At 38.5% G+C, this 25,622-nt stretch overlaps 2 protein-coding genes across 3 annotated transcripts; both read right to left on the reverse strand.

The window, feature by feature from the left end:
* Positions 1–1,443: 1,443 nt before the first annotated feature.
* On the reverse strand, positions 1,444–11,713 carry LOC108280005 (fibrinogen-like protein 1). 2 transcript variants are annotated; one of them, XM_017494725.3, is made up of 6 exons: positions 11,568–11,713; positions 7,695–7,800; positions 5,747–5,838; positions 5,414–5,531; positions 3,415–3,600; positions 1,444–2,887 (listed from the first exon to the last, which is right to left on the reverse strand). In XM_017494725.3, exons 1-6 carry the CDS (start codon positions 11,568–11,570, stop codon positions 2,580–2,582), a joined length of 813 nt encoding a protein of 270 aa, XP_017350214.1. In that variant the 5' UTR covers positions 11,571–11,713; the 3' UTR covers positions 1,444–2,579. The 2 variants fall into 2 exon arrangements, with proteins under 2 accessions (XP_017350214.1, XP_047018214.1); XM_047162258.1 differs by lacking the exon at positions 11,568–11,713 and adding an exon at positions 11,184–11,228.
* Positions 11,714–16,324: 4,611 nt separating this feature from the next.
* On the reverse strand, positions 16,325–18,673 carry LOC124629247 (tetraspanin-7). The gene has a single exon (XM_047162390.2). The coding sequence runs from the start codon at positions 18,459–18,461 to the stop codon at positions 17,337–17,339; it is 1,125 nt and encodes a 374-aa protein (XP_047018346.1). The 5' UTR covers positions 18,462–18,673; the 3' UTR covers positions 16,325–17,336.
* Between the last annotated feature and the right edge of the window lie 6,949 nt (positions 18,674–25,622).

The raw sequence follows: 25,622 nt of genomic DNA on the forward strand, positions 1-25,622 counted from the left end.
AAAAGTTCACTGCCAATGACATGCGTGTTATAAAAAAATAAATAAATAAGACTGTCACTGCAAAGGGTACAAAACACCTTCGAATGATTATTAACACTGCAATTTGTTGTTGTACTGGCTCAACGTTTGCTTTCCCCTCTATTTAAGTGTTGTTCTATGTAAGTGTTGATGTGATTGAACAGGGTTTGCAGTAATCAGGTCTGGTTGTGTTTAGTCCAGCTGAACCTCATTATGAATGTAGTTTCATAGATTTGGGGAATTAGTAACTATGGGGGCAAATACATTTTCACACAAGCCCACTTGGTATTGGATAACTTCTTTACTTCAATAAATAACATTATCATTTAAAAACTGTATTTTGTGTTTACTCAGGTTGCCTTTGTTTTATCTTAGATTTTATTTTAATTTCTGAAACAATTTAGTATGAGATCTACACAAAAACAGAAGAAATCAGGATGGAGCAAATACTTTTTCACAGCATCGTAATAACGACGTTCTATCATGACTGGCATCTCTCCCACCATTCTGACTGACTCAACACAGAACGCTGAATGTGAATGACTATTACATGATTATCAGGGTGACTCAGGAACATATTTCATTTTCAACTACTGTTTTAACGAATGTCATAAAAGTAGAGTTCGCTTGCACTGACACAACTTCTGTTCTCTGTGTACTAAATAGACATTGTGCCTCAAAACACAAAGCTTAATGTTTAAACGTCATTTCAATGAGGAAGAGGTCAAATAAATACGTATTTGGGTCAGAGTTAACAGGTAATACCGAGTAGTGACATAAAACACATCAGTGTTCAGACCTCAGGATTAACAAGGGACTTAAGTTATACTCAGGTAGTTTAGACAGAAACCGAGAGATGTCTCAAGGGCTCAAGGAGTTTACAAACCCCGGTCAACACCTCCAACATCTCCTCGTATCATGTAGGAGGGTCGAGTCAAAAGCTGCTCACATATCTAGGCTTAGGAATGGAATTCCTTTCCCAAGGAATTCACCCACAGCACAGCATGGATCATAGATATTAACAACTTGGTGCTGCTACTACAGGGCATATCAATAATGTGCATTCGATATGCGCAATGACTAAGAAATCTGTAACTAAAATAACTACAATATGTGTATCACTAACTACAATATGCATAAGAGCCAAAAATAACCACAGTGTGTGCAGTGACAAAAACATCGGTGTGTAAATAAATGTTTGTGTAATAACAATGTGCAATATGGAGGAAGAGAGGGTATATGGAAAGGGGAAGGATGAGAGCACTTGTCATTTGTTGCATGTTTGTGTGTATAATATGTTAAATGTCACTATACAGATGGATGAGAATGCATGTGGGGAGGGTGGTGTTGTCTTTTTGCTTGAGTGTACAACACGTCAAATGTCACTTTCTTCACTTTCATTGACTATAAACCTTGACACCTTGAAAGCATGCAAAAAATTTATTTGCATCTTCACAATAACAGTACGTTTTTAAAAGCATTTACTGAAGCAAACTTCATAAAAGCATCATTCTTTTTAAATCTGCAAAGATAAAGATACCCACTAGTCTAAAGGACTGTAAGCTCTGTAGTTAATGGAAGCGTGTTTACATAAAAGAGGCTTTAGAGCTTGGGACTGAGTAAATGTTGCTACTAAACGAACTGAATATTTACAGTAAGAATGATGATGGTGACCTCATGTGTGTTTTGTGTTTACATTTGTGTTATCAATAGCTTGCTTTGGCATGTTTTCTCCCACAAAGTCCATCATTTTTCATGATTTTCTTAAACGTTCTGGATGTTACCTAACCCAAGACCAAACATCACCTCAGTGTTGTTATACTGATAGTGAAACACAGCTTTCAATCTGTGAACAACTATGGGTAAATATTTCATGAACATTAACATTTAGTATGCAAAATACAGGGTGTCCTAAAAGTCTCCATAACACTTAAGCAAAATGTCGTCCCAAATTTTTACTTAGGGTTTTTTTTTTCCGTCAGATAGCCTGCCTTTGGCAAAAGAAGAATGTATTGAAAACATTCTCAAATCATTCTTTAAAAAGACTGGATGTGTTGTGGCCCAACCGAGAAGTGGACGTCCACGAACGTCCAGTGACAAAGTCACTGACAAACATAGTGGTCCTGGCAAACATAGTCCCCTGTGCATGGAGACTTTTGGGACACCCTGTAGAATTAGGATGCGGAGTCCTGAAGTGTAATGAATATAGCCAACATTCAAAATATGAAACAGAAAATGGTCTAGTACACAGTGATAATGGTGAAAATATGCATTCATGGTGGTCATGGTGGATCTGAAGCTAATCCTGGTAACACTTGGCGCAAGGTTGGAGGAATTCACCCTGGATGGGTGCACATACATATTCACACACTAATTACACTTAGGGGCAATTTTGTGTGGCCAATTAGGCTACGTGTGTGTATGGACAGTAGGAGGAAACTGGAGAACTGCGAGGAAACCCATTCAGACTGTAAATATACAATGAAATTGGCATATTTTTATTGTGTGTTAAACACTACAAAGCAATACATCATTTTGTTGCTTGCTGCAGATGCACAAATCTATGACTGCTTAATGGTCTTGACCATCATGCGTGTTGCCTTAGCTGAGTACGGCTCAGGGGATCTCCAGGTGAGCCAGTGGAGGCCAGATGCCCAGCCCCGATTATTTTCCTTAGAGTGCCAATCTCCATGCAGGTCAGCTGAGCCACAGCGACTGAACCACCATCCTCCACCCTCGTTAGTGCTGCAGTCCTCAACCGCAATATCCCCAAAAATGCATGGGGAGCAGCCATCATTGTCACGGTCATATGTACTGAAACCATAGCCATTCTGGTCAATGCCAGCATATGCGCCACGGATAGCATCACCTTAGGATGAGAGAAAGTGGACAAAGGAATTATTTGCATTGATTACTAAAAGGATTGGAGAAAATTATTAAACTTCTTGTTAAAATTTGCTTTGTTTAGCTTAAAGAACTCACTCAGAGGGTAAACATACTGAAAAGTGTGCTTGGGAAAAACAAAAAAACAAACAAAAAAAACGATCTAAAATATTTATATAATGAATGTTTCGGTCATTGTGACCTGAGAGTTACAAGGTGAGAGAAAGGTCTTGATACATATGGCCACCGGCCAATAGGAGAATTCTATAGGTATATTTTCATAAATACCATTTATGTTGCCAATAACTAAGATAAACATAACAAATTGTCATGGTTTCTAAATATACTTTACACTACTGCTGTATTGACATGAAATTAAAATAGATGGCCTGGTATCGTAAGTAAGGAACCCAACATGGTTGAACAATGCTTGAACGGATGACTGCTGAGAACCTGCCTGGTTGAGCACAACAGGTCTTATTTGCATAAAGATGCACAGATTAGATACTGTACCTGCAGTGCCACTGTATTTTCCAACATGCAGTTTATAGGCTGTCTTCTCATTGCCGATGTGAAAATTTTGGTAATTAGCATAGACAGAACCACCTTCAAAGTCCCACAGGTCTACTCTGAGCGTTGATTTATGATCCTTGCTTTTGGTTAGAGCAAATATATTGGCAAGGCCCAGCCAGTGTTCCTCTGAAAAAGAGTTTTAAAATACATTTAAATATACATCCAGTGGGTGAAGTGTTGAGGGTATAACCTGCTCTAAATTCTTGGGGAATGTTTCAGTGTCAGTAGTCTGTGAATGAATACTGTACAAAGTTGCTGTACAGAGAAAACACTCAGCCTCAAAGAGATAAAAATCCACCGCTTAGTATACAGTATATGTTATGTATTCTCACATTTTAACAATTCATGCATGTAATTGAGATTCTATAGTATGATTTAACAAATTTCATAGCTTTATGCGAAAGAGTCACATGCCTGCCAAATTATTCCCATTTAAATGAAGGACTACATCCATATACAGTCAGGTCCATAAATATTTGGACACTGACAAAGTTATTGTTATTTTATCCGTATACCGCACTATATTAGAGTCGAAATTTTGCAGACTTTCCGCTTTAATTTGAGGGTATTTACATCCAAATCTGGTGAATGGTGTAGAAATTATAGCACTTTTTTTTATACATGACTTTTAAAGTACATGTGAGTCCAAAACAAAAATAATTGGAAAATTGGCTGCTCATCTGTTCCATGGCCAATTGTTATTACCGCATTATTTCACTTACAAGTAAGCAGATAAAAGGTCTAGAGTTGATTTCAAGTGTGGCATTTGCATTCGGAATCTGTAGGTTTTAACTCTCAAGCAAGCCATCATTGGGCTGAAACATCAAAACAAACCCATTAGAGAACGCACTGGTGAACTCAGGAACACCAAAAAGCCTGGAAGACCATTAAAAAACAACGCTGGTCGATGACAGGAGAATGCTTTCCCTTATGAAGAAACCCCCCTTTACAAAAGTTGGCCAGATCAAGAACATCCTTCAGGAGGTAGGCGTATCTGTGTCAAAGTCAACAATCAAGAGAAGACTTCACCAGAGTAAATACAGAGGGTTTACCAAAAGATGCAACCATTGGTAAGCCTCAAAAAACAGGAAGACCTGCTTAAAATTTGGCAAAACATCTGAAAAAAAAATGTAAATAAATAAAATAAAAAAGCCGATACATTTCTGGAACAACGTCTTATGGACAAATGAGACAAAGATCAACTTGTACCAGAATGATGGGAAGAGACGAATTTGGAGAAATAAAGGAACTGCTTGTGATCCCAAGCATACCACCTCATCTTATGGCTTAGGAATTTACTGATGATGTGACTGCTGACAAATGCAGCAAGATGAATTCTGAAGTGTACAGGCTTAAATTATCAGAGCAAATTCAGCCAAACGTTTTAAAACTCAATGGATGACTACTCACAATGCCAATGGATAATGACCTGAAGTACACTTCAAAAGCAACCCAAGACTTTTTTAAGGCAAAGTAGTAAAGTGTTCCCCCATGTCCAAGTCAGTAACCTGATATGAATCCATTTAACTTGCTGAAGGCACAACAGAAGGCAAAACTGCCCCAAGAACAAACAGGAACTGAAGAGCGCAACAGTAAAAGCTTGGCAGAGCATCACTGGGGAAGAAAACCCATCGTCAGGTGATGTTTATGGATTCCAGACTGCAAAGCATTTGCAAACAAGAATGAAAAAATGTCAAAGTAATTCCCACACTGTTCACTTGATTTGGATGTAAATACCCTTAAATAAAAGTTGAAAGTCTGCACTTTGAGCCCATATACATTATTTAATTTCAGTTAGACAGCTAAAAGAACACTACATTTGTCCAAATATTTATGTACCTGACTGTCCACTGTCTACAGATTACAAATGTTCAATCCGCATGACTGCCTTAACATGTGTGGAATCACAGGTGGGTAATTCCTGATAGACAACACATACTCTGAATATTTCCAAATCCCCTCTTATATTCTTTCCAGTTCCTGTCGAAGGAAACCTTTCCACTGGACCTCCTCTGGATGACAGTCCATCCTCCATCCTTCCGCATCTCACAGTAAACCTGTAAACAACAGTAACAGTGTTCAAAACAAGTATGTATAATGTATAACATTAATTTAAATAAAATTTTAAGTACATTTAAATGTTAGCACCAGTGTACTTTTCTTATTGTGTACTTTTCTCAATGCTGAAAATATTACCAGCTATTATGTACGTTATTTGATAACAGTCTTTCTGCTGGTATCTTTGATTAGACTATTGCTAAAATGTTAGTACCTTGAAAGGTCTTCTGAATCCAGATGGCTGAATGGTATAGATGCCACTTGACGCATCTGGGGAAACTGTTTTTATTTCAGTGCAATCTGTCCCTGAGAGAGAGAGAGAGAGAGAGAGAGAGAGAGAGAGAGAGGAGAGACAGAGGTGCAGGCTATTTGTTGGTACCTTGAATAGTGAAGGCTATAGCAGGGGGAAGAGCTTTCTCTTACAAAGCCCCACAGTTATGGAACAGCCTTCTCAGACACAGTCTCAGTGTTTAAATCTAGGCTGAAAACATATTTGTTTACTCAAGCTCACCATGAACAGACTTTCTTTTATGCAAAATACATGGTCTTATCCATTACAGGATACCTAACTATCTCTCCGTCTCTTTAGCTCCCTCTCCCTCTCTCCTTCTGTCGAGCCACACATGATATTCCAGAGAAGCCAGCGATCCTGACCCTTTCTGCTCTCCGGACCTGACTGATCCATCCTGATGCCCTACCTCTGGTTGGAGCTCTAATCAACTGGAGGCTACATTCTGCCACTGAGGACGACCCCAAGCAGTGCAGCTTGGAGATCGCTGAGGATTCTGCCGCTTGAAGTACCATGGAAATGGTTTTGGACCCCAATTTCACAGGAACTGTTGCTCTGTGGTTGCTGGAACTAATGCCTTAGGGCTGCAATTACCACATATAATTTTGCACTCAGGTCTCCTTTAGTGAACAGTGGACTAGTTCAACAAAACAGACTTCATGTTAAAACCATAATGAATGGTTGTTACCCAGATGAGGACGGGTTCCCTTCTGAGTCTGGTTCCTCTCAAGGTTTCTTCCTCATATCATCTTAGGGAGTTTTTCGCTCAATAGGGATAAATTCACACATTTAATATCTGTATCCAGTGTTTATATATTTCTGTAAAGCTGCTTTGAGACAATGACCGTTATTAAAAGTGCTATACAAATAAAATTGAATTGCATTGAGATAGAGAGAGAGAGAGAGTTATTCCAGTTCTGTTGATCCTCTTAATAAAAAGAAGATATCCTCAATACTATGAACTCATCCCCCAGAACCAGTATATTTGTTAGCCAACTCCAAACCTAACTAACCCATAAAATATGAGGGTGAGTCAAATGAAAAGCTTAATTTTTTTTTAAATCTGGCATTTCATATGCATCACAAAAGTGCAAATGTTCTAGCACTTAGCGAATGTCCAGACTCCTCTAGAAAAATATTGGTTCAATTCTAATTTAAGTCACGTTTTGAAGGGTTTCATTTAATTCACTCTCATATATTAATGCAATTCAAGTTTGAAAAGGGAATCGTGCTTTCAAACAGAAACTAATCCTAGTACCATGAATCTCTTATCTAACAAGACTTATTTCAGATTAAACAGAGCATGGACATATAAATGCATGCCGGAAACTTTATGGTTGAAATAAACATAAAATTATAGACAAAATCTCTCATGTGATGTCATTAATCCACCCATTAATCTGAGATTTTCAATCTGCATAATATTTCATGGTTCCCTGGAGTCCTTAGCTCACATGTGTGTAAGCGTTTTCACAGCTTTTTCTGTCTCCAAAAATTTCTCCATCATCATGTAATGATAAATGATGATGCACCTATTCTTTCATCCCTCTCTGCCCTGTAAAGTACATTCCCTTACACCCAGGGATTTCATGACTGCATTATTATGTGTCTCTCCTTTTGTACGTTCTGTGATTCTGTGGCTTTATTTCTGCCAAAACTAAACCTGCCTACTGTCTGTGTCCTCTCTGTGTCTCCTTTCTACTTTACCAATAAATGCAAAGGTGCCAAAATTGTGCCACGTTTTATTAATATACTTATTACTTCATAAGATCTCTGGAGGAAACTGAAACGAGAGGAAGAGAGCAGGAGGAACAAGACAAGAGAGAATGAATAAATATTCTTCAGTAACTTTTGTGAATTCATCGTGACTCACCTTGCACAACCAAATCGCCGGTTTTCCTGACCTCAGAAGTGACCACGCCTAATGATAATAAGAGCAGTCCGGCCCAGCTAGTCACTATCCTTACTGTGCTGATCATCTAAGAGGGAAGAATTAGGCAATCTGTTTCACAGAGCTGCACTGAGTAAACACCACAATGCTTTCTATTTATGGTGGTAGACTAGCAATTTTGTAGCTCCATTACCAACATTAAATGTTTTGCATGTAATATTGTGGAATTCTACGTATAAGCTTTTTTTTTTATTACATAGTTTAATTTTTTCAATTTCACCAAGAAAGCTGGCTTTGTAAGTTGTTGGGTTTTTTTTTTTTTTACTTTAGGGGAGTGACTCAAAATTCTTTTTTTTTACCTGCTGCAAAAAAACAGCTTCATTTAACTGCTCGAAGCTGAATGACTGCCCTGTGCTCTGTAATTAGTAGCTAAACATTTCGATCCAGATGCATTAACCAATTGGGTAACTTATCAGGAAGGAGGTGGTCCTCACACATAGAGAAGACAGGTTTCTTTATCTTGGATCTTAAGTTCAATGGGAAATCAGGGTGTAAAATCAGTCCTAAATAATTCATTGAGAGTAGTGACTTTAAAACTAGCGTGGTGTAAAACCCTTATAACTCACATCCAAATAAGCATATACATTTCATCAGGTTAGAACAGATTTGCTCTAATTAGAAGTTTGAGGAATAAAAATCTCTATGACGCCAAAAAATGGCCAGATTATCGTTATACGAATGTAATAATGAGCTTAATACTTCAATAGGCTTGGATGATGTTCATATAATAAATCTGTACTAACGGGGTCCATGGACTTTATTTTGCAGTGCCTGACTATGAAAGTTTGAGACTTCAGTTACGTCGTAACTACTAGTGAGAGTGATCTTAGATCAAAAGTTTGCTGCACAGAGTGACATATTTTACCATCTCCAGCCAATCAGAAACATGATCGAACATAAACAGACATCAGAGATCAATACGAAGGGATGCAGTTAGCTTCAGGTGTTCTCAGTGTAACATTTACTTCAAGGTTAGCCATTTAAACAAAATCCAAAGAGAACATGGTACGTATACTTTACATTAAAGTAGTAACTCAAATGATCCAGTTCTTGTACCTTTTTTTGCATTTGTTTTACATGCACTAAAAAATGATGGGTTATTTTTTAAACCCATAAGCTGGGTTGAGCCTTTTGGGTCATTTCATTGGGTTATTTTCTCAGTCTTGGGTAGTTTTTGGGTAGTTTTCTGTAACCCAACCGGTGAGTTAATGGCTGGGTCATTTTCACTGATAGATGAATCAATGCACCCCTCCCACACCCCAACGCCTCAGCCCAGCTCCTTGGGTCAAATAAACTCAGCGCGGACTGTTTGAGTTTGTCTCAGTTGGAGGTAGCGGATTTTGAGGTGAGGAAACCAAATGACCACAGTAAGGTTAGCGTTCATCACTATTTAGACTTAATGCTGCTGAAAATGCCCGGCCAAAATTGTGATATTTAGGCAGGGTTACTGTTTTTGGATGTTTTAAATGGACTGGGGGAGAACTGTCTCCTTTCATCAAAATCTGAAGTTCTTGTCTTACATATATGACTTATTTGAGTCATTTACTTCAAAGTCTATATATAAACACCACTTTAGCAGCTCTAGCAATACAGGACATACATGGTGACATATTTGTTTATAATGTGGTATATTTGACATTTTCAAAGGGAAAAAAATAACCCTGAAAATATTAACCCATTTATGAAATAAAATTAACCCAGCGTTTTTGTAAAAATGAAACCATCCTTAAAACCCATTTGCTGGGCTAAAATTAACAACCCAACTTGATGGGTTAGTTTGACACAAAATGAATTCTGTCCTATATTTACCCAGCTGTTTGGCTGAAAATAACCCAATTAGGGTTCTTTTTAACCCAGTGGGTTTTTTTTAGAGTGTAGTTTCAGACATTCATGGATTTCCAGTCATTTAGAATAAAAAATTAAATAACTACCAAAAGGTTAAGAGTATTGATCCAATGTGTATAATAATGCACCTTTTCTAGAGCATTCTACACTCTTTACTTTGACAAGTTAAATTATTACCCAATTTTTATGTATTTTTACTTAGAAATAAACTTCAATAGCTTCCAAAGGATTAAATGTATTAATTCAAATCAAGGTGTGTAATATTATGCACTATCTCTAGAAAATACTACACCTCTAATTTATAAATCAGGTTTATTGTCAAAATGTACAGACTTTCATCTGTTCGCAATGAACAAATCAAACAAAAGCAATTGAAATAGTTCAACACAACGAATGCTTCAAGTGGTTTCCCCAAATTCAACTGAAAATGCAACTTATAATGATTTCTCCAGTTTCAAAATTATTCAATCCCCTGAATAGAATCTTTTTATAAAGTAAGTTAGTATGGGATAGCTTTTCCCTTTGATTTCTTTAAATGTTTAAGCCTTATGGGTAAACTTACGGACAGCTTTTTTGTTATTGTTGTTAAATTTTATACGGATAAATTAAATTATTTTAACTTTATTTTAATTTTCTACGCCCAGACATGTGTTGATTTGAATTTTACATCAAAAATTTTAATCAATATCATGATTTTATCTTTGTGTACAAGACGACTACATACTGTAAGCGATTTTCCCCAAACAGTTCACTGCAGCAAAAGTAAACGAGCAAATGGTGGTGCAGGAGGTCTTAGGAGTGCATTTGTTTAATTCTTGCTACATTTCTGACCAATGATTTGTTGTTAAGACCAATAAAAGCTTAATATTTTGACATTTTGGCTTGGATTTAATCGTTTATAATGGGAATTGTATTGGTTTTAATGGAAACTGTAATGGTCCCTGTGGGTCTCCACTGTTAATTTGTTGCCTTCTACTTGTAACATATGTCCAGTGGATACCATTAAGGACCAATAATGGTTTTAAAAGTTAGCTGATGGTTTGTAATGGTATTTGCAGTGGAAACCATTAGAAATTCTGTGATGGTTTCGAATGTTTTGTTTTTTTAATACAGAAGACAACTTGTTTTGGAACAATAGTTTTGACCATTTAGATGCTATAAACAAAATTCCAAACAGAAATTCATATAAAAAAATAATAATAATAATTAAAAATCTATCTAATACAACCTATTACGAGGGAGCCATTTGTTTGTTTACATTCTTTGCAAAAATCTATTTCTGTATTTTATCTCAGATCAGAGCAGTAGTTACTGAATGTTTCAGTAGATGTACGTACGACTTTTTAATACTTTTAAAACAAACAAGCAAACAAACATATAAAATGGTTATGGATATATGCTAATTGCATTCTCATATACATACAATTCAATTCATTGGTGTATTATTCATTATACTGACTAGTTTAACGACACGAAACTTAACGTAATTTGTAGACGGTCCCTTAATCCTCCTCGGAGGTTTTAAACGGCGTCACTTACTACAAGAAGAAAACAACCCAGTTGTACCTGTTTGTCTTGGTTGTGAATAAAAATCATTTACATTTTTAAAAACCTTTTTGAGCCCACCGTTCGAGAGACAATAATCCGCGAATATGCGAATGTGAAACCGAATTTACCGCAGTAACTTAAGGCTACGTTAAAACTACGACTTTTAGTAGTCTATAAACTCATTTCCGACTAATGGACACATTCAAAACAGGCTACCACAGAGTTTTAGTCCTACTTGTGTAGGGGGGAAAAAACCAAAACAAAAACACGCAGGTGTTTCCTAATACTCGTTTTCCCATGCCTATTTCAAGATAAGCAACAAAGCACAAGTGTACATAATAGTACATTCACAGTTTTGGTTTTGTGCTCTTGCTAAAACGAACCACAAATGTGTATACTCACCATGTCCGAGAGTTGTGTTGGAGTATTAGACAGAAGAAGTGACACAGTGTTTTAACAGTAGCATTCCATATAGTTGACCCACCCACTTACTGCAAACCAGAGCAAACAGTTCTAAATCCCTGGCCAGGAATATACCGCTGAGGTCATATGTTTACATTGCAGAATCTGCAAAATATTCATTTTAAAAACGTTTTTTTAAAAAAACGGAGGTATCATAAAAATTGCAATTTTTTTTAGTGCTGCCCTGAATAAGCTATTTCACATAACTGATGTCTACATCTAGTCCACAAGACACAATAATAACTGAATTTACACAAATGAACCACACACTTCTTAATACTGTGTGCTTATTATTATTTATTTATTTTATGCAATATTTATTATCCCTCTTCCCGTCTCTGTCCTGTGTGTGTGGAGTTTGCATGTTCTCCCCGTGTTGTGGGGGTTTCCTCCGGGTACTCCGGTTTCCTCCCCCAGTCCAAAGACATGCGTGGTAGGCTGATTTGCATGTCCAAAGTGTCCGTAGTGTATGAATGGGTGTGTGAATGTGTATGTGACAGGGCCCCGTGATGGAATGGCACCCTCCCTATCCACCCCATGCTCCCTGTGATAGGCTCCAGGTTCCCAGGAACCCAGTAAGGATAAGCGGTACAGAAGATGGATGGATGGATGGATGATCCCTCTTTTTTTTTTTTTTATTATTGCCATTTTGCAGTGTCTGTAAGGTGTGTGTAAACTTATGACCTAAATGGTGCACTTATATAGCGCTTTTATCCAAAGCGCTTTACACTGTGTATTCACCCATACACACACACACCAATGGTAGCAGAGCTGCCATGCAAGGCGCTAATTTGCCATCGGGAGCAACTTGGGGTTCAGTGTCTTTCCCAAGGACACTTCGACATGTGGAGTCATGCGGGCCGGGAATCGAACCGCCAACCCTACGATTAGTGGACAACCCGCTCTACCACCTGATCCACAGAACTCAACTGTATTCTGTTTAGTGGCTGTTCAGTGACTATCACATGTACTTTTGACCCTGTTTTTACTGTTTCTTTGATAACAATACAAAGCTCCACCTGTTATACTGTGGCCACTGACTCTTTAACTGCTCTGGCTTCCTCAGGAAATGATTCACTATCCATGATATGCATGAATATGTGTGAATAAAACGTTTCATTGCACTTTTTCACACACTGAATTGAGTAAAAGTACCACACATAAAGTAATAACTCACTTTAGTAAATGTAAAAGTAGTAATCAAGAAAATGACTCTTAAAAGTAAAAGCAAATAGGTCTGGGGAAAGACTAATATTACAAAATATTAATCCAAATTATTAGTTGTAATAATTACTAATTAATTGTGCAGAAGTCACTATAGTGAACAATTATGACAGCCCTTTATAAACCTGATACCTAGAGCTAAGATTATTTTAATATGGCATTAAATGATTTTATATGCAGTTGAGGTCAAACATTTACATGCACCTAGGCTACTACATACTATATATCCTCATACATAATCCTACTACATAATCCTCTTTCTTCCTGATAAGGCCTATTTTCTGAAGTGCACCAGTCCCTTTTCCATCAAAACACCCACACAATATGATGCTGCCACCCCCATGCCCCCATGCTTCACCTGCAAACTTCAGCCTGATTTTTTTTATGCCTGTCTTGGAGTAGAGGTTCCTTCCTTGTACGACAGAATTTCAGGCAATGGAGATGTAGGACTCTTAAAGGGGGATGCACATACTTTGGTACCTGATGCGTCCAAATCCTTCACCAGTTTATTTGTTGCTGTCTTTGTATTCAGTTGAATCTAACGGACCAAAGTTCTTTCATCGCTTGAAGTTAATTTTTGCTTCTTTCCTGAACAATGCACTGTCAACGTGGTACCACAATTTTTATATTTGCATACAACTGTTTGTACAGATGCTTGTGGTATCCTCTGTTGTTTGGAAATTACTCTTAAGAAGGAACCAGAGTTGTAGAGGTCTTGGCTGTGTGGCTTAGATTTTCCCATGGAATGAAGGGCACAAAAAGGCATTGGTTCTTAAATACAGCTACAGATGCACTCCTTATTAACTCCTAATTATGACAATTGGCCAATCAGAAGCTTCTAAAAGTCATTGCATACATTTCTGGAATCTTCCAGACTGTTTAAAGAGAAAGTCAACTTGGTGTATGTAAAATCTTAACGCACTGGAATTCTGATATAATTAAGTGAAGCTGAAATAAATCTGTCACTAATTGATTGTTTTGAAACTATCCCTGATGTGAACAAAGTAGATGCCCTAATTGACCGACCAAAAGAAATGTATTGGTAACATGAAATGCTTTTGCGGTAAATTTGTACAAATACTGATGGGTGAGAAATGGGGGGAAAAAACAATATAAAGTGTCTTGGTAAGGTGTTGGGCCACCATGAGCTGACAAAAGCTTGAATTTGTCTCAGTCTCTGGAACTGTACTGGAGAGATGGACACCATTTTCCCAAAAGATATTGCTTGAATTCTTGCATCTGATTGGTCATGATATTGATTAATTTTCTATAACAGCAGCACGGACAGTATTACAGGTTTGCAATATACTCATCTATTACATTATTACTTCTATAGTAACATCTTACTCAGGGACTTGCATGGTGAATGCTCCACATACTCTGACTAATAATACACAGATTAAAAATATGTTGCTATTTAACAAAGGAACATCACTGAAGCTTTCTTTAAGGAGATTTTATTTAAACGTTATGGAAGGAGTCTTCAGTGTGAGTCCGTTGTAAGACTCAGATATTCCTTCAAATTTTCTGCCAAACAAGAGTCTTTATGGACTGAGGACTTTCCTTGTAACATGACAAGCTGTATGTTTGGTGTTATTAAAGAGAGAAATAAAGGCGGAACAGTTTATATAATAATTACAAGGTTATTGAAATGTTATCCCCCATAAAATCTCTTAAAATACCAATGCTCGGTAGTGCATATGGTTACACTTTCTGCTCTTGGTTGTTAAATGTGGCAATAAATGTATTTTAATCTTTTTTTTTTTTTTTTGCCAAGTTTACATTTAAACTACTAATGTGTAAATTCATAAATAACGATTCCATCACATATTGTTAGTGACTTCTCATGATTAACAAGGCTAAAAAAACTGAGATTAGCTCAGTATGTGTGAGTTGCACCATAGGTGTAGGTTCTCGGTATATGCACCTATTGAACATCAACCCAGTGTAGATTAACAGGGCAACACAAGAATGATTCAGTGAATCATCTGATGGAATACAGAAATGATGCCGTAGTGATTTTGGATGTTTCATTGAGCAAAAATATGGTTACTGGGATCTGAGACCATGGATGACTCTTCTGAGATTAATTACAAATGTGTAGCATACGAAAGTGTGTGTGTGTCCATGCATTCATGCGTACGTGTGTGTGTGTGAGAGAGAGAGAGAGAGAGAGAGAGAGACAGACAAGCCTAATACGATTTCTTTGACTAGCCATGAATTCACATGTCAGTTCATTTAGGTGTCAAGACAAGATTAACTGTGGTGGGGCTCAGAATTTAAGACATGTTGTAGCATTTGTAGCATGCAATGTAATTGTACATTTGCAGCAGCAATGGATCTATATAAAGAAATACTGCAGTGTTTGCAAAGGCAAACTGCTTTTTGCACTAGCACATAATCTTATGTGCTAGAGTAGCATAAAGTAAGCATAATGACAGATTATAAAGCCACTCAGGATGTCATATAACTTTATTTATATGACATCCTGAGTGGCTGTATTTTATACATATATACATACAGTGCTATAGAAATGGTTAATTTAAAAAAAAACACAGTGGATTTTAGTTATAATTTTTATTTATTGGCTTACACGAACACTAATTTATGGTTTACAACAGTGCTAAAAGCAAAAGCAGCTTCTTCATTTTAGCTGGCCAAACACATCAAAGCACTCCTCATAGTTCCTCATTTATCAACTGCTCTACAATATATAATATGCAATATATTAAATAGTCCTGCTCTCCTAGAATAGTAACTGGCTGTAAAACATCCACAGTAGCAGATCTTATCCTCTCCACAGTCAGTCAGAACAGTCGCTTAGGAAATCAAATCCAGCGGGACATCTACCACACTGTGTTAAATCTGTGCTTAGTTAGTGGCTTCAGAGAAATAGCTAGAACAACTGCAGCTGTGTCCTTGTATTCGTAGAAAATTTAAGAGTAGAGAAATAATATAATTTGCGTTAGAACTTTGCAGACTTGATATGCTGAATAGTCTCTGGAGGTGGTCAACCCTACTCCTGGACATCTAGCTCGCCACAAACGAATGCACTCATGCACAGAATCATTATCAATTAAAGCAGAGTATATTGTGTTGGCAATTTTCACTCAAAAATGAATAAATATGTATATATATAAATGTTCTAACATTTTAAAATCAGTAGGTCTCTATACCCCCTTTCTTTTCTTTTTTTTTTTTTTTAGGAATAGTCACCATAATGTTTTTTTTTTTTTTTTTTTTTTTCAGATATTACACAACAAACAGCTTTTATATATAGTATGTGTGGTCTACTTACAGTACATTATTCCAGAAAGACAACTGAGAATAACTTTTAATACGTTTGGTTAAAAATCCACAGAATAAAATCACATGAAAATCCGCAAAATAGCATAGTCATATATAGTCATATGCTACGTCGAAATAATTCTCAAAATATGTCTGTTGTATAACTGTAATAACAGTTTGTCCAACATAAATCTTATGCAGTATAGATAACAGTGGGTTTCAGAGAATCGTTCAGAATGCATTGTTTGTGCCGATGCTCAAAACACCTTTGTATCTTCACATCAGTTTTTGGTCCTGTTTTGCACATTTATTGGACACCATTTAACCTTACGATGCTTTACGTTATAACATTATAGTGTTTCTACCAGATGGTGCGGCACGACTGAGCTCGTCGAACTGCCCATAGTTACTCCATGCTACTGCTATTTCCACTACCATGCCACCCGTTCTGTACTTAAATAACCATGCTAAAATTCATTACCCGTTTTGCCCAGGTGCCATGCAACCTGATCCGGGACATAGGAGTAGAGCTAAAAATGAATCTAAACCATCTACTTATCTAACTCTGACAAACTGAGTTTGTGATTAAACTCACCTCTCAACACACCAAAAGGATAGTAGGGGAAGCCTACCAAATTTTCTTGCTATTTTAAAAAGTCTGGCAACATCACAGTAATTGAATCTCGCAGATTTTGTTTGTATTTATTTACCCACTCTAATGTTTTCTTATCACTATTATTATTTATTTTACATTTCTTTTACATGTTCTATGACAAATCCCAAATGAATTCCTATTCAAATGATTTGCTTCCTATATTAGATATACTGTAAGAATGGAGCTGAACACCCTATCTAGTACCCTCACATATAGTGCACATTTTGGAGACATTTGGGATTTCTGTTTTGTTTCAAAATAGTTCATTACGACTCGACAACCTCCAAAGAAACTGGAATCTACTTTTCAGGTTATGTGGTGGGGAAGGACAGGCCAGTGTATAAACAGCCCTGGGTTTGGATTTGTTGTTGAACCATACTGAACCACACTGCTTGGTAGAGAAGTGCTATTAATGATTGTTTTTTGTTTTTTGTTTTTTTTACTAAAAATGCTTTTTTTTAAGATTAAAATGTATCTAAGTACAGTCTACGTCCATCTAAACAGGGCTTTTCATAGAACAACTGATACTGACCTGGAATTTCTTAGTGGCCTTGCCTATGAGGCTGAGAAGGTAGGCGGTTGGCGAGCAGGCATGCCAGAATTATACCCACCACCTGGGTAAAAGCAAGAGTTAGGACAGTAGCAGCAATGTGAAAGATGTTATCATTGACAAAACTAAAGACTTTCTTAAAGCAACCATGTGGGTGAATCCCCACACCTTCAATGCTACCAGTTCCTCTTTCTGGCAACGGCCTGTTCTGACAGCCTTTGCGCCGTATGCAACAACTGTCCGGTACAGACACATAATCCGTGTCATTGCCTGAGCTACTTGTCAGTGATACAGCATCCTGTACAGCCCAGTCAGACAGGAGCCAGTCCTGCCAGCTCTCTGCCCCGCAGCACTTCAGCGCCCTCTGAAGGCTGTCCAGAGCGTCAGCACGTCCTTCGTCATCTCCGTAGCCCTCCACTGCCCTCTGTAGCCCGCTGCGGAAACCTCCAGCGATGTCTTGCCTGTAGAAGAGTCCTGAAAGTCCAGCAGCCAATCCCCCCATGAGCACAGCCAGCTGGAAGAATCCAAAGATGCGGAGAAGACAGGGCAAGTTGGCTGCCACACCCAGGCAACCCAGGAAACCCCAAGAGGTGATAGCAGCACCTGTAGCTAGGAGTATCATTGGAGCGTTGGGGTAGTGGTTAGATGAAAGCAGCATGTAGTCAGCCAGGGACACTTGTGCCCAGACTCCTAAGGTGAAGATCGCCAACCCGCCTGCCCAGAAGAGGCAGCTGAAGATGAGTAGTGCCACACGTAGCAGTGGCACAATGCCCACCGTTTGGCAGCATGGTGGGGCAGGGTCTGCCTGAGGCACAGGGGGCGCCAGCGAGGCTTTGGAACCCAGTGACAGGGAGAGAGGCTGATGATGATTGTTGAGGTTGTTTGGCTCCTGGAGGAAAGAAAGTGGATATCCAGGCAGAGCTAAAGGACGACGAGGCACGGCTGATGAGGTGCGGGCTCCCAAACCATGTGGAGATGAAAGCCTCCGAGCAAAGTGTTGATCTTTTACCCGATGAGGACTCAACTGAGCAGGCAGCGAATCATAAGATGCAGTCACAAGGGTGCAGCTCATGGTCCTGGCTGCAGCTTTATCTATTGCACGTTCCCTCTCTCTCATTTACTCCTCCCTTTTTGCCTGCCTCCTTTGTTTCCTAGCCTCCGCTTAGATCCGTCACCCACCGTGCGAAGAATCTTTATAGCTAGTCATCAACAGCTAGCTCTCTGCTCACACACCCACCATAAATTGTCCACACTGAGGCGACACTTGGCAGGCTTATCGTTGTCTGCAGCTCTGCGGTATTTGGAGGTTTATTTCCGACATTTCTTCCACTTGCTTGCCCATAGATACTCAGTGCCGCTGCGGTGAATATAGTATTTGACGCTGTAGCTGCTACACTCTGTCTCTTTAACACAAACATAAGGGGCGGGGGAGCTTAGTGGCTGTATCACCGGGATGTCATTGAGGCACCGCATCTAAAAACTACTACAGAAATGATTACTCAGGAGTAGAGTTGGCCGATGTGTGCAATTTGTGCTTTAAATTCCCCCAACAAAAATATAAAATCCCTATAGTGCATTTAGTAGTTTTTTTTCAAAATGTTACATACAACACACGTGCGTGCAAGCAAACTGTCTTAGGTGTTATTTGGAATCAATACCAGTCAAGGGTATGTGTGAAGGTGTTTTATTTCATGACATTAGGATTTTATACCCTTAGCATCCAAAAAGGAATACACCATCACGGCATTAAGGAAATGAAATTATATCTGTAATTACAAAGCATGGATGGATCATAACCAAGCACATCCGCACATTATCATCTATAACACATCTATAACACAATATATCATCTATATATCATCTATAAGTTCCCATTCTTGAGCAGTTTCTCAATAATCAGTGAACATTTTGGGGGGGTTATATACATTTTATAAAACGTGTGACGTTGACAATGACAACACTTGTACCAAGAACCTAATAAAGACCCATTTTCTTAAATACCATGAGGTTGAAAATGTTCTATAAGAAATGTGTATAACACAAACACGCTAAGAAAATACCATACAGAACGTAAAAGAGCCACACATACACACTCGAATGGCATCTCTCTCTCAGCGACATAAAATATAATCTCACCCCCCCCCCCACCAATTTCTTTCTGTCTTTGTAATCAATTCAATGCGTATTTCATCACCCCCTCTCCCTGTCTCTATCCGCTCATCCCCAGCAAAGTCATTACTGTCCTTTCCATTAATTAAATGTCCACATAAAATGGAGGCTGCTATTAGAAAAGGGCAGTCATCAATAAACCTGACATAGCAAAGGAAGCAGGATATGCTTCTACAGCCAGTAAATGACAATGTACTCTTGTGAATGTGGCAGAATATCTACACCACCTTAGATGTTTTCCCCCTCCTTTTTACTTCCTTTTAATGCTGGAAAGAGAAATACATATTCTTTTTTTTATTATTACTGAGCAAGCAAGTGTTTAAGAGTTTCATTTCCAATAGAACTTGGCCTGTTGAGAGCAAGGTAATAAAAGCTAATAGGAAATAAGAACTTGCAGCATATTAGACAGGGAAATAAGAATGATTAGTGGAGTCCTGTAATATTAAGTATAGCATGCATGAATCAAAATCCCTACAGCCAAATTATGAAATCAAAATCAATGCCAAGGAGTCAGTTAGTTAAGAGTAACTTAAATATCTAACTAGTACCTGACTATGATTTATTGCATTCCCCTGATGAGGGACTTCTGAAAGTTCTGAAAACTGATGGGTTATCAAATAATTTACTGTAGGTGTGTACTGAATTCAACAAGGAGGATCAGTTTTGTTGGCATTTTGCCCAGTATAGTGTAGGGTGCTTTTACATTTGCAACACTTAAATTGCACCCTGATCATTTATGTAGTTCAATCAGCCAATCGTGTGGCAGCAGCACAATGCATAGAATCATGCAGATACAAGTCAAGAGCTTCAGATAACATTTACATCAAACATCAGAATGGGGGAAAAGTGTGATCTTTGGGACTTTAACCATTGTATGGTTGTTGGTATCAGATGAGCTGGTTTGAGTATTTCAGAAACTGCTTGATCTCCTGGGATTTTCACACGCAACAATCTCAAGAGTCTAAAAAACACATCTTGTGTGTGGAGGGTCTGCAGGCTAAAACATCTTGTTGATTGGAGATATCTGGGGATAATGCTATCATGGGCACAGATTCACCAAAATTGGACAGATGAAGACTTGAAAAATCCATCCATCCATCCATCTTCTACCGCTTACTCCTTTTCAGGGTCACAGGGAACCTGGAGTCTATCCCAGGGAGCATGGGGCACAAGGCAGGGTACACCCTGGACAGGGTGCCAATCCATCGCAGGGCACAATCACATTCACACACTACAGACACTTTGGACATGCCAATCAGCCTACCATGCATGTCTTTGGACTGGGGAAGGAAACCGGAGAAAACCCCCGCAGCACGGGGAGAACACGCAAACTCCGTACACACATGGCCCCGGCGGGACTCGAATCCCGGACCCTGGAGGTGTGAGGCGAATGTGCTAACCACTAAGCCACCGTGCGCCCGTCAGGAGTCGAATCTGCTGCTGTTGTAGCCCATCCACCTCAAAGTGCGATGTTTTGTGCATGCTGAGATGCTTTTCTGCTCATCACGTTTGTAAAGAGTGATTATATTAGTTACTAAATCCTTCTGGGCAGCTCGAACGAATCTGGGCGTTTTCCTCTGAGCTCTCTTATCAACAAGGCGATTCTACCCACAGAACTGTCACTCACTCAGAGTTTTCTGTATAAACTCTAATCTGTGAAATTCCCAGGAGATCAGCAGTTTCTGAAATACTCAAACCAGCCCATCTGGTACCAACATCCATGCCATGCTCAAAGTCAGAGAGATCACACTTTCTCTTTATTATGACGTTTGATGTGAACATTAACTGAAGCTCTTGACCTGTATCGGCATGATATTATGAATTGTGCTTCAACCAAAATTGAGCATCACCCAAAATTTTGAATGTCTTAATGGCTTCTTTATCAAGTTCCAAGCTAAACCTTAGCAAAACTAAGCAAAATTGCATCAGGAGAACCAATGACAAGATTGAACCATTCCAGCACACTCCATGGCACTATATTAAAGGAGCTTTTACCTGTCTAAGTACCAGAAATCTTATGAGAAGGCACATAGTATTCCATAAATCCCATTCACCCTATGTTTTCTCAGCACTGGAATTTGATGCCTAGAGTCCAGCTGATCTTGGCTTCTTAAAAGCATAACAGATTGGATAATTAGATTAGGGTTAATTACTAAACCTGGAATACCCCCCCCCCCCCCCCATTAATATAACAGGTATGTTTTCACTACAAATGCAACCATATAAAGGTTGAGTTAAAGAGAAGCAAAGCATAATAGACATAATCCTTATCTCCTGCTTAAAGTCTCAAAATGAACATAAATCTCCTGTAAAAAGTGATTCCTTATCCTCTAACCTTAGCAGTTCTACAAAGCACTTTACGCTGTTTCTCATTCACACACACAGCAATGGTTGCAGAGCTGCCATGCAAGGCGCTAACTTGCCATCGGGAGCAACTTGGGATTCAGTGTCTTGCCAAATGACACGTCAGCATGTGGAGTCATGTGGGCCGGGAATCGAACCGCCAACCCTACGATTAGTGGACAACCCGCTTTTCCACCTGAACCACAGTCGCCCAAAACAATACCATTTGTTCTCATAAACAGTCTGGTCTCATTGTCCAGTAGCCATTTTGTCATATTTCACCCCTCCTAACTGCTAACAAACACACACTGTGCATGCATGCTGAGATCTTACCACACGGTCAGCCAGTGATTCATGACACACCGTCATATATCAATCATTCCTTAGAGCTTTCTCGCCGAGCTGGTCCAGGTTCCAAATGACAAGGAACCTTGGTGGTTATATTAATTTATAGTTTCCTTCAGTTGATTCAACATTAGATTGACAGACTATCAATCCTGCTTTGTGTACAGAAGGATTTGTAAAGCAAATTAATATCAGAGATGGCACAACAAAGCATTTTTTTAATATGTGCATAACAATATTATGCTTCCATGAGTGTAGGATACAGATTGCAATCTGTAAAATTAATGGGAGCTTCATGCACATTTAACAGAACAAATAAATAGATGGCATGCAGGCATTGTCAAGTAATTTATCTGGTTTTGATTTTCAAGGGTAAATAAAAGTAAATTTATTTTATTACTATATACTGTATATTATTCTCAGTGGTAGATCATAAGAATGACTAATGAATTATTAGTCTCGCTCGATTAATAAACTATTAGGCTTCTTCAGTTATTTAAACTATTCAACTAATTAAAAAGTAAGATGGGTATTTCTCAGCTTTGGTTATGTGAGTTGGTTCTGTATCTTTCGCTTCTGGAATAACAGCTGAATTTTTATTTTATTTTATGTATTATACAATATTTAGTTCATGCAAGTACAAGAGCAGGAAGAAGGTTGCTACATCAGTAGAAGCATCAAATATATAGATACAAGTGGCAAGCTAGTTTACAGTCAAGACATTACATTATGCATAACTCAAATGGCATGGTGCACCATAGTTATCCCTCCATGAGGCATTATGGCACCAGCATTTAATAACAGTAAGAGAAAATGTGCTGTTTTGCAGTACGGGAGATTAAGTAACGCAAGCAATCTGACAATAGTGTTTTACAGAGTAGCCATACACTGACATGCACAGAATAGCCTGGCCGCTTCTATCTCTTACTGTAGGAGTATCACTAGAGAGCAGTTTGGTTGTGTCCATGCATTTACTAAAGGGCTATAAAAACATTTGCTTACATGGCATCCCAGGTCTGGTGTTTCTCTGTCATGCCCAAATATCTAATCTGGCCCAATGTTTCTATTTACGTCATACGACAACAGAGAAGCCGGGCTTTAAAATACAAACTAGCTATTTTGTGAGACAGTGTCATGGTACACAACCCTCATTTATTTTGCATGGCAATAAAGAGATGTTGTAATGAAACATCACCAATCACCCAGTAGATTTCTTTTTCTTTTTAAAGTCATAGCTGTGACTATTCCATGGTCAGATATGACCTCTGACTGATAAGTATGGAAAATAGCGTTGTAGGATAAGAACTGAAAATTTAGCAGAGCCTGTGGATCACACAGAATTTATAGAAGGCGGAGATGATCTTTGATGAGCTATAAAAAAAATTTTTTAATTTAAAAAAAAAAAAGACTACCATAAGAAATGATTAATAAAAGCATCATAAATGAAAATGTAATCATTAGTTGATATAATATGTTCTGGTATATTGGTATGTTATGGTGAAAAAAGCTGCATGTCTCTTTAAGATTTTCATTATTTTCCAAAAATAGAAGGACTGCCACCACTAGCATTTATATTACTCAAGAAGTAGTCAGACGTGGCCTTTTTACTGACGCTGAGGACCTTAAAACATTGCCAGTGTGAAACAATAAATCCAGCAGTCGGCCCAGCTTTAAACCTTTTATAAATTAACTCAGCTAACTCAGCAGTAAACCAAGGGACAGCCTATTTTTCAGTTGTAACACGCATGCTTATTAACAAACAACAAAAATACAGATGTGAAATATTCCAGTTTCAATTCAGAATCAGGTATTCTGAATCAAGATAGACACACTAGGTCACATCAGTGGCCATTATGAAGAAATGCTTGTCCATTAAACTACTTGAGGGACTTCTTGAGAATAATCTGTAAACACATGCTATGGGAAAGTGGTCACTACGGTTACTAGAAAAGACTCCAACGTGAATAAGATGTATTAGTGAAGTTTGGGTGTGGTGGGAATGTGGGAATTATTTGGGTTCTTTTTCAGATAGCACATATTGTTTTTAAATTAACCTAGTATTACCCAGTGGTACCTCCTTACCCCCTTCCTCAAGAAGACCACCAGGTGTAAGCAGAATCCTAGTGATGTTGTCCAAGGCAACTGTGCAAGCTGAGGGTGGACAATGAACTCCTATATTTACATTTACATTTATTCATTTAGCAGATGCTTTTATCCAAAGCGACTTACCAATGAGGAAATACAAGCAAAGCGATATATCAAGCGGAGAACAATATAAGTGGTGCTACAATACAAGATTTTTAATTGAGTTCTAGAGAAGCAAAGTGCGCAGAGTAGAGGTGTAAGAGCCAGTGTAAATTTTATTTAATTAATTATTTATTTTTAAATGTGGGGGTTGACATGTTATGGCTTGGTTAGGTGTTCAAGAGGTGGGTCTTTAGCTGTTTTTGAAGATGGTGACAGATTCTGCGGTCCGGATTGAGGTTGAACTTCACTCCACCACTGTGGGACAGTTAGTGTGAAGGTTCTGGAAAGGGACCTTGAGCCACGTTGAGTAGGCACTACTAAGCGTCGGTTGTTAATTGATCGCAGATTGCGTGAGGGAACGTAAGCCTTCAGGAGAGAGTTGAGGTAGGGGGGTGCTATTCCAGACAAGGTCTCGTACGTGAGCATCAAGGCCTTGAATTTGATGCGGGCGGCTACAGGAAGCCAGTGGAAGGAGATGAAGAGGGGTGTGACATGGGTTCTCTTGGGCTGGTTGAAGATGAGGCGTGCTGCTGCATTCTGAATCATTTCAAGGGGTTTGAAGGAGCCGGCCGGAAGGCCCAAGAATAGTGCGTTGCAGTAGTCCAGTTTTGAGATGACAAGAGCCTGGACTAGTAGCTGTGTAGCCTGTTTGGTGAGGTAGGGTCTGATCTACAGCACTGAAATATGGCCAAGTGTAATAGCAACAGCTAATAACTCAAACTGCTGAAGCAACATTTGTCAAAAGCTGTCAAAATGTCATCTCATCAACTTGTGATAGTCTTCTCAACTACCAGTTATTTTCCCATTTACAGCGTGACGTCAAATCAACATGGCCACTCACACTGTGAACAGTGTAAAGTACCTCTTCTCTACTTTTAAATGGATGTATAGCAGTGCTGGCTATATACAGACACAGTGCTTGGTTAAACATAGACCATACTAATCACTGTTTGAGAAGGTAATCATCAATAAAGCTTGTTGCTACCACTTCTCAGTATTGTCTGCTGGCTAGCTTGTTGCTAAGTTAACCACTATTGTCCACTGTTGTTGCTATACTGCAATTTGAGTCCAAAATGTTGCATGAATGTTTGACTGTCACTATAGTAGAAGAGTGCCAATAGCCACTCAGGCCTGTAACTGTAAAAGTGCACTTAAATTAGCTTTTTATGAGCTT

This window comes from Ictalurus punctatus, chromosome 19 (assembly GCF_001660625.3).
Source record: "Ictalurus punctatus breed USDA103 chromosome 19, Coco_2.0, whole genome shotgun sequence".
NCBI lineage: Eukaryota > Metazoa > Chordata > Actinopteri > Siluriformes > Ictaluridae > Ictalurus > Ictalurus punctatus.